This window comes from Falco naumanni, chromosome 5 (assembly GCF_017639655.2).
Source record: "Falco naumanni isolate bFalNau1 chromosome 5, bFalNau1.pat, whole genome shotgun sequence".
NCBI classification, from domain to species: Eukaryota; Metazoa; Chordata; class Aves; order Falconiformes; family Falconidae; genus Falco; species Falco naumanni.
The window spans coordinates 42,619,793-42,635,617 of record NC_054058.1 but is presented as its reverse complement, the minus strand read 5'-3'; the positions used below and the strand labels follow the sequence as shown (position 1 = coordinate 42,635,617).

General features: G+C 40.0%; 1 protein-coding gene across 1 annotated transcript in view; it reads left to right on the top strand.

Moving 5' to 3' along the window:
- The first annotated feature begins 229 nt into the window (after positions 1 to 229).
- Positions 230 to 15,825, top strand: part of KITLG (KIT ligand) — a 57,402-nt gene continuing 41,806 nt past the window's right edge. The window contains exon 1 of the mRNA XM_040596505.1: positions 230 to 587. Coding sequence (XP_040452439.1) covers positions 573 to 587 — 15 coding nt within the window. The 5' untranslated portion in view covers positions 230 to 572. The remainder of the gene's footprint in view (positions 588 to 15,825) is intronic.

Genomic DNA, 15,825 nt, shown 5'->3' with positions numbered 1-15,825 from the left:
CCGAGCCCCTGGGCACCGGGAGGGAGGAGCCCTCTGCCCCCAGCCCCCCGGGGCCGGCCCCTGGCGCCCCGCATTCCCCCCGCATCCCAGCCCGCCGCTCCCCCCGAGGCAGGCAGCGCCCGGGGCGCCGCCGGCCCCGCGACAGGAGCGGTTCCCTCCTGCGCTGGCGAGGGGCAGGCTCGGCTTGTTCCAGCCTCCAACTTCCCCGAAGTTAACTCGGGTTTCCCCCTCCCTGCGGGTCTGCCAGGGCTCCCGGTCCTCCAGGAGGGCGGGAGGGAGGGGAAAGGCGTGTCTTGCCTGGGCTGCCGCCGCCGCTGCTGGAGGCAGATCGGAGATATAAAAGACCTGGCCGGACGGCGGCTGCGGCTCCAGTTCGTGCGGGCGTTCACGCCGTGGGGAGAGAGGCGCAGCGGGGCGCGCAGGGCGGCGGTGGAAGAGGAGGCAGCGCGGGGCTCGCCGTGGGCAACCCCAATGCGTGGACTATCCGTTGCTGCATTATGCTGGAGCTACAGTTCCGCTGAAGGGGGTTTGCACACCGCCGGCTGGGCTGGACTGCAGCGCTGCCGTTCCTTATGAAGAAGGCACAAGTGAGTGAGGCCGGGCGGCGGGGGCGGCGGGCGTCCCGACCTACCTGCCGGTCAGGGCTGGATCGCTGCTCCCCGGCGGAGGGTCCGCTGCTGGCAGGGGGCTGCTGGAGCGGAGTGCGCGGGTCGGGGCCGCCGCCGGGCGGGGAGCGCGCGCCCGTGGGGATGCCCCAGAGGTGAGGGGCGCCGGGAATGGGAACCGCTGCCCTTGATGAGCCGTTCGGAGAAGCGGGAGATGGGGGGTGGGGGCAAAAAAATCACCGCCCGGTCTCGCCCTCGGCGACCGCAGCCCGTGGAAAAGTTGCAGCGAGCGGACGGATGGGAGGCTGAGCCGTGGGAGATCTCGGAAGGCACTTGGGAAAATCGCCATAGTAAATCAGTTGCCTGCGTTACACCGGCGAGCTGAGTGCGAAAACGTGAAACGATCGGGGGCAGCAGTGCCGCGGCTGCCGCGCTCAGTGGCTCCATTCAAGCCGCTCCGGCGTGCGGCGCCGGGCGGGTGTTGCGGGTCATCCCCGGCATTCCGCCCCTCGCCCTCCCTCACCTCGCCCTGCAAAGCCGCTCGGTACCGTTGCGGGGGTCCCTGCCGTTATTGCTCCAAGTTCTGTAAAGATTGCGGTCGTTGTGCTGTGCATTTTTTTGAAAGGAGGGATGGGGACAGAAACGTAGGAAAATCGTCTTGTAACGAGAAGCAGCTCAGGGAAACTTTAAAGAGAGGAAGTTTAAGGCTTGCCTTTGCCAGGTGCCGGTGCCCCCCGTCCTGGCCGGGCGCCGAGGGGGCCGGGCCGCGCAGCGCCGAGGCCGGGCTTTGCGACAGCAGCGCCGGGAGGCGCGCAGCGCTGGCCCCGCGCGGGGGCTTTGCCTGCCCCTCCGCCCCTTGGTTAGAAGCAAGATACTTTTTGCCTTCGTCTGTTCCTTGGTGGTTGCCGGGTCACCCACACACCAGTAGCCTGAAGACACTTCAGCCTACACTCATTGGAGCAGCACAAAATATATTTTTTAAAAGGGAAAGACCTTACTGAAGTCTTTTGGGCAGTTACATAGTTTTACAGGAGATAACAGGAATTAGAAATACTCTCTTTCTGAAATATTTGACTCTTGGCTGGCCAAAGCACTGGAGAATGTATCCATGCTTAAGAAGTTAAAACTTGGAGACTTAATTTTTGTGATGCTGAAGTACAGTGAGATATTAACTATCAGTTCTGAATTCTAACAGCATCTGTCCATTGCTGTGACTCCCTTTAGATGATTGAAGATGCCTTGCACCTCAAAGCTGTTGTTTCAGACCTTATAGACAAAACTTGGTCAAATATGCTGAATAGGTTATGAGTTGGGAAGGGTCTCTTACAGTGTAAGAGCCGTATTTATGTGTGCTTTAGTTATATGCTTTAATTTTATACTGGAGTGGATAGCAATAAAGTCACAAGATGTTATTCTGGCTCATGGAAGCATACATATAAGGCTGTTTCTTCAGAGAAGCAAAAAATGTTCAGCAAACAAATGAGGATTTATGGGTGCAAGCGGTCAAGTGTTTTGTTTCATATGAACTGTAAACTTCTAAAACCAGCAGAGTACTTTCACAAATTCAGAGCAAAGCAGAACAATCCCTCTCTCCCAATAAACTGGGAAAGACAGGCAGTCTTGGCATTCAGGACCATATGGCTTGACTCAGGGGCTCATGAGCTGTAGCCTGTGGAACAACTTCTTGTCATGGTGGTGAAGCATCTGTCAGCCTTCAGGCATTTGTGCTTCCTGCTTCTTGGAGGCAGTGACAGACTCCTAGCTCTCCAAAGCATTGTTTCATATATTTTAAGAATTAGCAAACAAATGTGATCCCAAACCATTAATCATTTTGAGGGCATCAGAGAGAAGCAGATACTTCAAGAAAGATTTTTCCACTGAAACCATGAAGACCCTTGTGCAAAGAGAGAGCAAGTAAAGCGAATGCAAGAAGGAGGATTTAAGCACATTGGGGTGCTCCATGCACTAAAGTAAATTTTAATCTATATGCTCTCCTGTGGCTACTTTTGCCATTGTCTAGACTGGTAACTGACATAGTGAAAAAGAAAAGGAATGGGAATCCAGGAAAGAAGTTAACGTTTCTTACAATAAAATACTCTACTATAGACATAGTACAGAAAGTGAGAATGACTATATCACTGAGCCTTGAAAACACTTGGTAATACCTGGATAGTGCTTAAAATAAATCGGGGATTTTGATGTTTGAGGTAATGTTACACAGGGATAATACATAACTAGTGCAGCTGAAGGAGTAGCTGAGTCATACGTCAGTGCAGCGGCAGTGCTGAAAGAGAAGAGTCATGCTAAACGCTAGACTCAAAGTGAGCAGGTTGGTCAGTTTATTTAAATCTGTCGTAACCTGAGAAACTACAAGAACTGTAGAAGCATGTTGCCCAACAGTGTTAATCCTAAAAGGATTGTTTCTGAAACTACAGAGTTTGATAAGTATCTAACCCCCTGTTTTAAATTTACCAACAGCTCCTGGGTATTTTTTTATTCTAAGTAATAATGCTTTTTAAAATGTGATTAAGCATTTAGGTCCAGTCATACAAATCCTTTTTCAATGGGACTATTTCCATAAATTAATCTCATCGAAGGATTACTTGTGTGAGAAGATTTGCAGGCTTATATACTTAGTAATTAAAACTGTTATCAGAAGAGAGTTTCTGTGATTTTGCATGATGATATTGCAACAAAATATCACTGATATCTGGACAGACTTTTACATTTTAAATAACAGGATGAGCAGTACTAGTGTGATACAATCTTGCAAAAATGTAGCAGATTTCTGATTTGCTTGTTCTTTGTTTGAAGACAATCTAAACAGGATTAAGTTACTAAGAAATATGCTGCAAGGAGGGGTCACCCATGGGGTTAGCTGACAAGGCTGCTGTTAAGGTATCACAGATAGTTGGTTCAGGCACTTGATCTTCAGCAGTGGGTGAGATGCACAACCTTTTAGAAACCTCAGTATCAGGAGAGTCTTGGATCTCAGCTCAGCTTTTCACCTCTGAGCGTGCACACTATTACTGGTAGTTAAATAACCTTCTCAGGTTGTCCTATCATAGTATGTTTGTGTCACTGAAGTGGAGCCTTTGTAGAAATTATTATGGAACAGTACCTGGAAAAAGCATTAGTACAGAATTGCCCATTCCAGTCTCATATCAGAAGGCTAATTCAGAAATGCAAAGCATATCTTATACCTTGGTGCGAGCTTGCAGAGTCATTATTTTAGGGGAAATTGTGAGCTCTGATCTCCAATCTTTCTTGCTTATTCTCAAAAAAAAAAAACCAAAAAAAAACCAAAAAACACAACAAACAAAAAAAACCAACCCCCAAAAAACCCCCAAAAAACCAAAACCCAAAAACCTAAAAACAAAACACCAGGCACTTGAAGACATTTGGAGCTCATGATGAGTATACATCTGCTGCTCATCAGACAGAAAAAGAGAACTTGCTGGAGCCAAAAAGATGTTGTGCTATTCACATCAAGCAATGGACTAAGGTGCCTTTCTCTTTCCCCCTGGTTCTGACTCGGCTTAGGGGAAGCCAGGTTGCAAGTACTGCAGCTGGAAAGAACACCCTGGAATGAAGTGTCATATGGAGAATAAACACAGATGACCTGGAAGACTCTAGGGTGGGGGAGCAGTTTGTGAGGCATGTTTAGTGATCTTTTTATTACTTTTTTTTCCCTTTGCCTGCTTGTGTTGCGCTCCTGTAAGTCTTTATCTCTGTGAACTATGCGGCACTTGGCTTTGTAGTTTAAACTGAGGCCTCTAACCCAGTCTGCTTCTGACCCAGTTCTGTCGTCGCACTGAAATCTAGTTTCTCCTTTTGTGCACTGCATGTCAGTCGTTCAGGTACAGTTCTGCAAGCTGACAGTGCCATTCTCCAAGTTTTGTTATGTGACTTAATGGTATGCTGGCTCATGTAATCGCCATATTGTACGAAAGTTAAGAGTTGGCAAGATGCAGCCCTTGGCTTCGAGTGGGCAATGCTCAGTATGCAGTATGTAAACACAACACCCATTTATTTGAGGCAAGGCAGGAAAAATCTCCCTACGCAATTCCATTTGAGTGGTGTGGGAGCTGACAGATGAAAACGAAAGCGTTTGTTCTCGCCCTGGTCTTTGGTATGCCAAACCTGAGGTTAGTCAGCCTTTTAAACACACTGCGAATCCGCTTGTTTTTTGTTTTGCTTTGTTTTATTTTCCCCCGTGCACTTGCAGAAAAAGGAGATGGATGAACGCAAGGTGAGTGGAGGGGGGTAGTGCTCCTCTTTATTTTTGTTGATTGGCCCATGTTTGCATTGCATACTGAGTCATATGTAAAACTGCAAAACTGATGTTCCTAAATATTACCGATGCTGAAATAAGTGACTGTCGGGAGAATGTAAAATACAGATTTATTTGCTGGATGGTTTTAGTTAATGAAAAAATGTATATAACATCAGACATTTAATAGTAGGAGAATGAAAATATGTTACAAGTGGAGAAAAAAATAGTGTTAAATATTTTATTTGATTAAAGCTGGTAGCATGCATAGTATTGGAGGTCAATGGAAGTAGAATCACTAATGAAGACATTATTTCTGCTGTATGTCTAAATAAAAGCCAGTTTAGGAGTTCAGATTAATGGACACTTTTATTCACAGTAATGTAGGAAATAAATTATCGTCTAATTTCCTATTGTTATCTAATAACCACTGCGTGAATGATTGTCTGTTGTTTCTGCTTAAACAATGTTTAAATTATACAAGTTAGGTGGATGCAATAACCATTTTGAGTCTGAATAGGTAATTTCTATGTTACTCATATTTTTGCGTTATCGTTGCTGCATGGAGCAGACCTAAGTTTGGGTGCAAGGCGAAAATAGCATAGGGTGTAAAATGTCACCGCAGGTATTGCCTGAATGAGGCCCTTGTGGTACTCACTGCTTTGCAGCCATGCTTTGGAGCACACTCTTTTGCAAAGTGGGTGAGTCCTGAGCTTCCAGCTATTCCATCACCACTTGAAGTGACACTAGTGAGACCAGGTGGTTCATGCTTGGGGGGCCAAGTGCAGGCTCACCCTTGGAGGGCCAATAGTTGACCACTAGCTGACAGTTGTCAATACTCCTGGAAGGATCTTTCAAGCAGGTCAGCTGCAGAACCACCTTTCAGACGCCTCCTAGCACCAAATCTTCACTGCTGTTAAAGAGCACTTGTAAGCATGCAAGGACTGCCATACTTGGGTATTTTTCTTTTCCTTCGTCATTGCTGTAAAACCTACTGGATAGAGAAGATCAGGTTCAGGAGTAACCCGCAAGATCATATTTAGCCCAGCCTCAAGAGCTACCTCTTCTCCCATCTGTGACTTGACACCTGTATAAGAACCATTCACATGATATTTCTTAATGTTCCAGTGAAGAGTTTCTAGGAGTCAGGCTGGGTATGTCAGTACTCCCTCACTTCCACTTGCTTCTCGCTGATTTGGGGCAGCAGAGCTGGGAAGTCAGAGAATGGGGTGTGCTGGTGGTCTTGGTGTTTCCTGCCACAAGTTCAAATTCACAGATTGTGAATTGTGCCACCCTCTGAAGTTCCATTCAGAGGTGTACAAACGAGAGTCTGAAAACATCACTCTGCCAGTCCTATCTATTTGTGTACAGGGCCAATCCCACATGACTGAACCTGGCTTCAATGTAATCATATTAACTGTTCCAGTGACAATAAAACTGCATCCAGTGTCTTTTTCAGCTGATGTCCTGCCTTTCATTTGTTCTGCTGCCATCAGCTCCAGGGACATCAGTTCACTGACAGTTAAGGCCAAGGATAAGTTTAGTCCAGTTAGCTCTACTATCTTTTCTTTAGATGTACCTTTAGGAGTTTCTGGAAGCACTCTAAATACAGCTTTAGAGATACAGTAAGTATATGCAGTCTATTTCTTGTGTGATAGGACCTACATTCTGCCTTTGATTTGGCTGGATCTGTCTACTTGATGTAGGCAGGATCACTTGTACTGATAGCCTTCCAGTCTTTATCCTCCTAAATGAATTACACTATTTTAATTATTATTTTTTTCCCTTGCAACTAATAGAAGTTGAGAAGGAATCCAAATATCTCACCCCACTGAATCAGTGTCATACATACAGAGGAATACACACCATGCAAAACCAGCTGTGCATATCCAGTATTCTTTATCTGGATGCTAGCTTATGTTTGTGCACAGATTTGCATGCACTGAAGGTCCTAAGCATGGTGGGCAAGCTTTCTGGCCGAGAGGTTTGAAAAACTATATGTAATATGGTCACAGCTGAGCCACGGGAATGTCCAGTTTCAGCCTCGAATAACGTGCACAGAAATATGTGCCAACGGTGTGTGTTTCCTTTAAGGTAGAGACATAATCTGTGTGTGAGTTCACACCATGCTTTATCATGAAAGAATTAAGGCTGAGGCTAGCACAATAGAACCTCCTTGGAATAAAGGCTTATCTGTGTCCTGTGCAGGATGTTCTTAAACCTTTCTTGTGAAATGGATCTATAGCTTTTTCTTTGTGCATTTTTGTTCTTCACTCTGAAACTCGGAATTCAGTGAAAGGTAAAGTTAATTCCTTGGTTTTTGAGGAAGAACTTAATAATGTTCAATTATTTTTTTTGAAAGGAGTTTTATGATGATATGTGATAGGTATATATATTTTATTTGAATTTGGAATTATGAGAAAAAAAAATAAAATCTTCCTTGCTACCTTGTTCTTGCTTGGTAGCAGCAGACCAATATGTCTTCCATTTATGTTTGCCATATGATATGTCATTGCTGGATGGATTCTCTGGTCTGTTTAGTAACACATGGCCTCTAATTACTGTTGGAAAAAAAGTTATTCTGGCAATATAAGTCAGACTGTAAAACTAAGTTGTGCAAGTCCTGACAAACTATTTCTGTTTAGAAAAGAAAATTAACTCTGTGCAAATCATACAGCAACTTTTTTTTTTTTGTAAGAGTTGCTCCTGGACAAGAGAATGTACTTAGCTATGTCTACAGCACATACTGAAAATGTGGAGTAATAGTGATATACAAGGTTCATCATTTTTAAGTGTTATTTTTAAACAGTGCCTGTAAATGTGGAGGGCTTAAAGTGTGTAGGGAAGTTTGTTCCTCTGTTTCACATTGATGAAATCTCCATACACAGAGAGGAATTTTTTTCATAACTGTGTATAAAATGAGAGTAGGATACCAAGGTGCAGACTTTTGTGGTCTAACTGAAGTGATGGACTGAGGTAAGGCAGTGAGGAGTCAGGCACGATACATTTAAATTAATAATATGCTGCTTATGTGCAAAATAATTTGCTAAATGAAAAGAAGTGCTTAGAAATTTAGGGAGGTTGAAATTTAAACAGGCTAATGGTTTATTGTAAAGAAGGCCTAATTTGCAGCCCTCTAATTACCAGCCTTCATTTGCTTGTTATTAAGTGAACTCAGCAAAATTTGTCTTTTGCATTAAATGGCAAGCCGACAATATTATGCATTACGTCTTTAAGCTGATATAGATCTGAATGTCAGTTCTTCCTCAGATTTGTTTTTCTTTTACTACTTTGAAGCATACAGGAATAGGAACATTAATCAGCTAAATGAATTTAGGAAGCTTGTATAACACTGCTTGGCACACTCTTTCGTTTGGATTAAAAAATATGTTCCTGAATAAACAGAGCTTTTTGGTGGTTATTTTAAAAAGGAGGAAAAAGTATATCTCAAATAGTCATAACTGCTGTCTTTTTCAAATTACTGTGGTTCTGTAGTGTGTGGATTGCATTTCCATTCTAATATCAAAAACTATCAGTGCTGTATTTGACACCAGTTTAAATGGTTGTGATGAGTATTGCTTTATTTTCAAGAAGATACGAACCTTATTTATAAACTGTAAGTTTAAATACTGTCATTGAAGCAGCTTTGATCTTCTGTATTATAATCCTTGGCAAGGAATGCGCCCTAGATTTGCCATGCAGTCTCTAAATCTATGTCCTTTAAAAATTCTGACCATAATCATAGTCTGTTCCAAACTGTTTAGACAAATTTCTTCAATATTTGTTCCTTTAATAGCATAACGCTGGGTAGTGAAAGCTCTTCTTTCAGGCTACTAAAATCACTGAAGATCTTGGGTTTTTTTAAGATTAGGCTCCATTCTCAAGCCAGTTGGTGTTCATAATCCCCCATCAATTTTCTTCTGCCAGGGGTGTGGGAGGATTTTGTTTCCCCCCATGTCTGTGACCAAAATTTCTGGATTTGTTTATTTTCTATCACCACGTCCCAAGCCCACATCTAAAAATGATTGTTCATCCTCCAACGTTCTCTCTCCTCTCCTCATTCATACAGAAAACAACCTTCATTTCTTTGTGCACCTTTCCTGGCCACTAGTGTGTTTAAGTCAGCAACCTCACCTCTGACAATAAAACTTCAGCACGTTTAGCATCCAAAATACTGATTCTAGCATCCAAAGTACTGAAGGTGTGTCTGTCACCATCCTGTTGCCTGCCACACAATCTAAGCTTCATCTCTGTTGAATTTTTTCTACATTTTTTTGGTAGTAGTTTTTCCAGTGGCCATTTTAATTTCCCATTACCTTTTTGAGGCCCACCTCAAATATTAATCTTGAATAACCTGTTTTAACTGTATTTTGTCTTATTTTTAAAAACAGTGTCTCAGGATTAGAATGAATCCACTGTTCTGTGGAATGGGTTGTTTATTTATACGATGACACTCGTAAGCTTACAGTTATGAAGAGCCCTCTGAAATAGTGGTCTGCCATGTATAGAAGTGACAATACCTTCTCCTCTGTAACTTTCTTAACACATTAAGAAATTCCTTGCTGCTTTTTTTTTTTTTTTTTTTAAGGGTCAAATACTTATTTAAAACAAAAGAAATCCTTTTAGGAGTAATTGTTATTGCTTTCTCCTGTCTCTCTCAGCTTTGTTACCTAACCAAGCTAGAAATACCTGGTTTGGGGTTTCCATTTGGCCTTTACAAAACTTCTGGACTAAAATGTTCTTAAAATCAACTGGAGTGAATTTCCTGTCTTTTTTCTATTTCTCCTCAGCAGATTAAAAAAAAATCTCTTCTCACACATAGGTTTTAGGGATTTACTAGATATTTGCCAGTAATAGTCAGGCTGTCTACAGTACTTTTGGTCATTTCCTATTGTAACAGAATGTTGTTGACATTTACAAATGGTCTGAGATGTATGTGAAGTTAATTTTATTTTAGCCTACTGATTTATTTCTATCAAAAAGAGTTCCCTCTTGCTTTGCATCCAAGAACATTATTTCAGTTACTGTTGAATTTGTACCTGTTTAAAGTGCTAATTGTTAAACTATGACGTGCTTTTTGGCTTTCACTATGATAGATTCTTCTTCTTAACATGCACACTCCATTACTTATTTCAGAGTAAATGGTACAATTCTTAAAAAACTGGGAAGAATTTTTTTCCTGTACAAGTTGACAAGTATCACTTAAGTAAACATGTGAAACAACTGCATCACTTATGAAAATACCTAACTAGTCTTACTGGAATTTTAGACTACAGACATTGAAAAGTGTATGCTCTGAGGAGATTTGGGCTAATCTTCTCAATGGGTTATATTTTCTGTGAGATTAACTATGGAAGCCAAAGAAATATCATGATAGGCCAGGAAACGTAAATGTGTCTTCTTTAAGAAGAGCAATCCTGTATAAATTTTGAGAACTAGATGTAAAAATAATCCAAGAAATCATATTATATTCTGTCAATATTTGCATGCATTTCCGTATTAGCCTACCCGTAACAAGCATGCTGTTGAACACATACCAAAATAGTTTCACTACTGACAGCTAGGGTTCTTTCTAATTCACATGAATACTTGTGACCAAATGTGAAGCTCTATAGGGTGTAAACACATTACACATAATTTACAACCACATTTTTTAATAAGTAACTCCCATGAAAATCATCAGTAAAATTAGAGTAAAATAGATGTTCTTTTCGAAGTTTTGCATTTTGTTGTTTCATTGCAGATATTGTGAGGATACCTAACATTTTTTATCAGTTCTTTAATAAACTCAAAGTACTGCATTACTGGTATCTTTAGAATTATATTTTGTAGGCACCTAGGCATTTGTATTTATTCCAAATTGTGCAGACTTAGGGAGCTTTTTTTCTCTAATTATTTTGCTCCCAGTTGTATCTGCATCTCCATCATACCGAGCTACAAATGAACTGACTCAATTCCTTCTTTCAGTATGTTTATCCCATAATTTCTGCAATTTTTAAGGAAAGCTGCAAGTGGACCTTTAGATTTAAGTTTAGATATTTACATAGGATGTATCCCATGTCTCTGCTTTAAGCTGAGAACACTTGCATGTTGATATATATCATGGGAATATTCCTATTCTTCCTGGAAACATAGTGGAATTATGGGGAAACACTGAAGTACTAGAAACACTTTGAGGGAGTTTGTAGTTGTTAGGCTATAGAAATCCCAAACAAACCCCAAAAAACAAACAAAAAATCCACCTCACCCCCACCCCCCTAAACCCACCCACAAACAAGCAGGATATTAGAGTTACAGTTTGTGTGCACAGGACTACAGTTCAGGGCAGGATATAAATTGTAGATCAGGTTAATTTTACAATAAAGGCAACGTTGTATAACTTGATAAAAATAGATGATCGTGGTGTTTCCTCTATTTTCTTAAATATATGATAAGTCTTAACACATTTACTCATAATTCTTGTCTTTAGAGTTAATGAATATGTCCAGAGTTTAAAAAAGAATTTTTCTTAACAGCTTGCCTCTATTGTTGTGTTGTCAGCAGATCTTGCTGTCTTTAAATTGGTTGGTAGAAGGAAGGCGGGAACTCCAATGAAAGGAATAGAAAAGCCCAGCTCCTGTAAAAGAAATGCTTTCAATCTACTAAAACTCTTTGTGTTTCAAAATGGATGGATAAAGAAAAAAATATTGAAATTACCTATTTAGATTAAATTTTAAAAAGTATAAGAAAAAACCTAAGTAGCCCTGTATTGGATCTCCCTTATCATAACAGTTTGAGGAGACAAAATATTTAGAGACGGAAAGTGAAGTGTAGGAATAAGTCATTAATTTGTTAACACAGCAAAAACCTAAGAGGTAATGTTCTCTAATTGTCAGCAACCTCACATAGTTCAGTCTGGTAAGAGGGTTCACAGATTGATGGCAACATGTGCAAGCTACATAAATTACTCAGGTTAATTGAAACTAAAAGAGATTCTGGGGAACTTTGTAAAGGTTTAGAGAAGATAGGAGAACAGATGGCATGATGGCAAGTGGAGTTTGTTGTGTTGAAGAGCAAGGGGGATGCATTTTGGAAGAAATGTTTTGAACTCATTGTAAATACATTAATAACAGCAGTTTTAATTAGTTATAAAAGCTACTTATAAGCTTTTTAAAAATGTTCTGGTAACAATACTTGGTCAGGAAAAATGGATGAAAGATCCCTGTATTCTACCTGTAGTAGAACAAATCAACCAACATACTGGGATGCAGTAAGAGCAGAAAGAGAAGTGTAAAAGGAGAATGCTTTTAAGACAGTGATAATCAGCCATCTTGGAAAAAAGTCCTGGTTTTCCCATTGGAAAAAAGAATATAACAGAAACAGTGGTCCTAAAATAGGCAAAAAAATTATGTGGAAACAATGTGCTTATGAAGGGGGACTGAAAACGGAGGGCAAGAAACTACTGAGGGATATGCAAGAAGTAGTAGAGAGAATGATTACTGGACACTACTGATCCTTTCTTGGTAGAAGAGCAAAGAAATATTTAACACAATTGAAAGTCAGAGGATACTAAAACAGGCAACGTTCACACACAGTTACCAGTCTGGAAAGGTTTTTGACACTAGGTATAATATGGCTTAAAATACAGCTTGATATATGTTAGTGTGAGCCCAAAAGGTCACTTCCACCAAAAGGGGTAGCCCTAGTCTTCTCATCCTTGCACATCTCTCCTCCACCTCCACTCATTCCTCAGGGATTAGTTTTCTGTCTCTGAGCTGAACTAGCTACTCACTGTCTATGAATTTACTGACTTGCTGAGAGGTCAGGTGAATGTCAAAGGGAGGGAAGCTGCAGAGAAGGAAATGCTGAGATTTCTCTCTTAGCAGCAGGGAGCTGTTAGATTGCTTCAGACCATCTCGTTAACCTCGACTGAAGAAGAAAGGATTATACACGTAAGTAAGTAAAAGGCCATGGTTACTTTAGTTTACACTCTGAGCATGAAAGGTTGCTTATCTTCTGATTCATGCAATTAGGAAGAAATTTTCATATAGATGGTGTATTTTATAAGTGCGAATGATCAGCTTGCTTCAGTTTTCTGTGGCTATCAGACTGATCATGTACCGTTCTGGCACTTCTTATTTTCCAAGTCTTCATTGCCTTAATTACACAAGTCAGATTTGGCCTAATTATAAACTCAGATTCATATACAACCATCTGCCAAAATTACCATCTGTAACAATTCAGCCTTTAGTTTTGAGAAAAGGAAAACACTTTAAAATATATTGTAGCTGAACTCCAATTACATGTGAAAGTAATGACAGCTGAGACATTTATACTGAAAGATCTTTCATTTAGCATGTGAGTATGAATGGTTAGAGTGCATAAAATTTTATGCAATGTTGACATGTTGCATAGTTCTAGCCACTGAAAGACCGTGGAGTTTCCATGGGCCACCCCTGAAACATACTCTTGTACAGTACTTCAGTATCAACAGGAAAAGGCACTTAAAAGTATGTCTTCCCCTTTTAGGGGTGCATAGGAATTCAAAATATACTTGAGTTTCTGATGTAGTTATGCAGTCTCTGGCTTTTTATGTTATGGGAAACATTCTGATCAGTCCCATCTCATTTTTGCCATCTTCAGCTTATGTTGTCCTGGAACAACCTTATACATAGCTTCAAGTTCCTAAAATGGCCATTCTGGCAATTTGCTTCCTTTTAAAACAAAATAATGCATATGTCTTGAAAATAATTTCAGAAGGAGCTTTTAAAATTAACAATGGCACAATGCATTTTAGTAAATCTTGAAAAAGGACTTGGTGTTTGTTTTCTATGGTAAAAAAATGTGCATTTGGAATAATTATAATCACTAAGGTATTTTTGACATATGAAAATGTTTTCAATTTAGATCAAAAACTTGATTAAAAACATAGTCAATTTTTTTTTCTTACTCGTATACCAACATAATTGCTGTAAGACAAGGCATAATATACTTGTAATTCCAGCTTGCTGAGGTAAATGGCTTATTGCCTGCCCAGTATGTTGTCTTGCAAGCATACTTAAATGTTTTGAAGATTAGTTTCTAATTTGATGTCATTTACCTGATTTGTCTGCAGTCCCACAAGCTGTAACTTCAAGGCATTTGAAATTAATCTCATCGCTCAGTCTATCACTTTGTATAAATACTCTTTCCACAAAAAAAATATAGATCCATTCTTAATGTAACCATCTTCCAATAACAGTGTAAATCTAAGATTGTGCTATTCTTTCACAGTTCATTACCTGAAAGCTAAATTGTTCACTTTGGTTTTGAGTATGGATAAGAAGGCATGCAATTAAAATTGTGTAGGAAATAAAATGTTGTCTAAGAGTTTAGAGCATATTTTGGAAGTAAAATTATTCACTGGGTATCTTTCATAAATAAGTATGAGAGAACTGAGTTGAAATCAGGATCTGGAAAAAGTTGTGTGGTTTTTTCCCAGTCAGAAAACAACTTCAATCTGATTTTGTTTTACTCTGTTATTTAGAAACAGCTGACAGAAACTACCATTATTCTCGCAAACATATCTATTACATACAGCTCAGCTTGTCAGGTATGGTGATAAGTACAAAATCAAGATCTAGTGAAGTCTTGAAAATTAATAGTTTCAAATAGGGTTTAGGAGAATGTAAGCCTAGCAATGTTGTTTCTGATGGGCTCATTGAAACTTCATTTGATTATTGACAAATGTCACGTATGACAAGTTTTTGAATGGTAAAGTTTAAACTCATATTTCCCAGGGAAATACTGTGACTGACCTTCTGGTCAGCATTCTAACTACTGTATGAAGAAACACTATGTGAATGAGCACAGGACAATAGAGCTTTTATTGTTACAAATAAGTCCAACATGCTGGAAGTCCTCAGGGTTTTTCCTGCGTCTCCTGATAAAGGAAGATGAAAACCTAGTACCAAAACCATTTTTCACTTTTGTCGGGTTTTTTTAGTATTCTGGCTTTTAAATGGCTTGCCTGTAGGTGATTTTAATCTTTTCCCCTGAAAAACTGTCTTCCAGAATCCTCCTACAGTTTTTGTAAAAATTTACTATAGATTATTGTTACAATGTCTGCGGTGGCTGTTTAGGGGACCAGAAGCTGACTTTACTGCCTAACAACATGTGTTTTGTTGGAAACAGAACATGATGTGGAAAGGGCTATATATTTGTTTTAAAAATCAAACCTTCTAACAAACGAGGCACTGTTACATTAGATTTTCTTCTGAATGTTCACTTATGGCACGTACTAGGTCTTCTATTGACTTAGCATAGTGTTTTGTGTACAAGATGCCTGTAAAACACTGCTTTAAATCTGTAAATCCTCATTTCTAAATCATGAATGGTATACAGGCACATCATTAATAGACATTGTTTCCTCTATAGTAAATATCTCAAAATGAAAAATAGTGAGAAGGAGCAGAAACTCAAGCTTCACTATGGAAGATCATGACCTGGGCCAGTTTCTGCAGCTACGTTGTGTAATGGCCCACTTTCATCCTATAGTAGAGCAGTGTGTGAAGAATAGTTTCCATCCCTGTTACATGCTCCAAGGTAATAATGTAGCTTTAGAATAGTGCTTATAACAGTATCTTTTAGATTCTGAAAGAATGAGTAACAGCTTTTATACTTACGTTCAAAATGTTAGGTGTCACTACAGATGATGGAAGGAAACCTAAAATATCCGTGAAATATTTCCAAAAGATCCAAGATTTAATGATGCTTGAATGACCTTTCTTCAGTGTTGTAGCTCATGTTGAAAACTTTGACCATAGGCTTGGCTAAATATCTGGTTGTTTTGGGTTTTTTTAAACCTCATTCTCCTGGTTTTAGTTGGGTTAGAGTTAATTTTCTTCCTAGTAGTTGTTACAATGCTTTGGTTTGGATTTAGTATGAGAATAATGTTGATAACACACTGATGGTTTTAGTTGTTGCTAA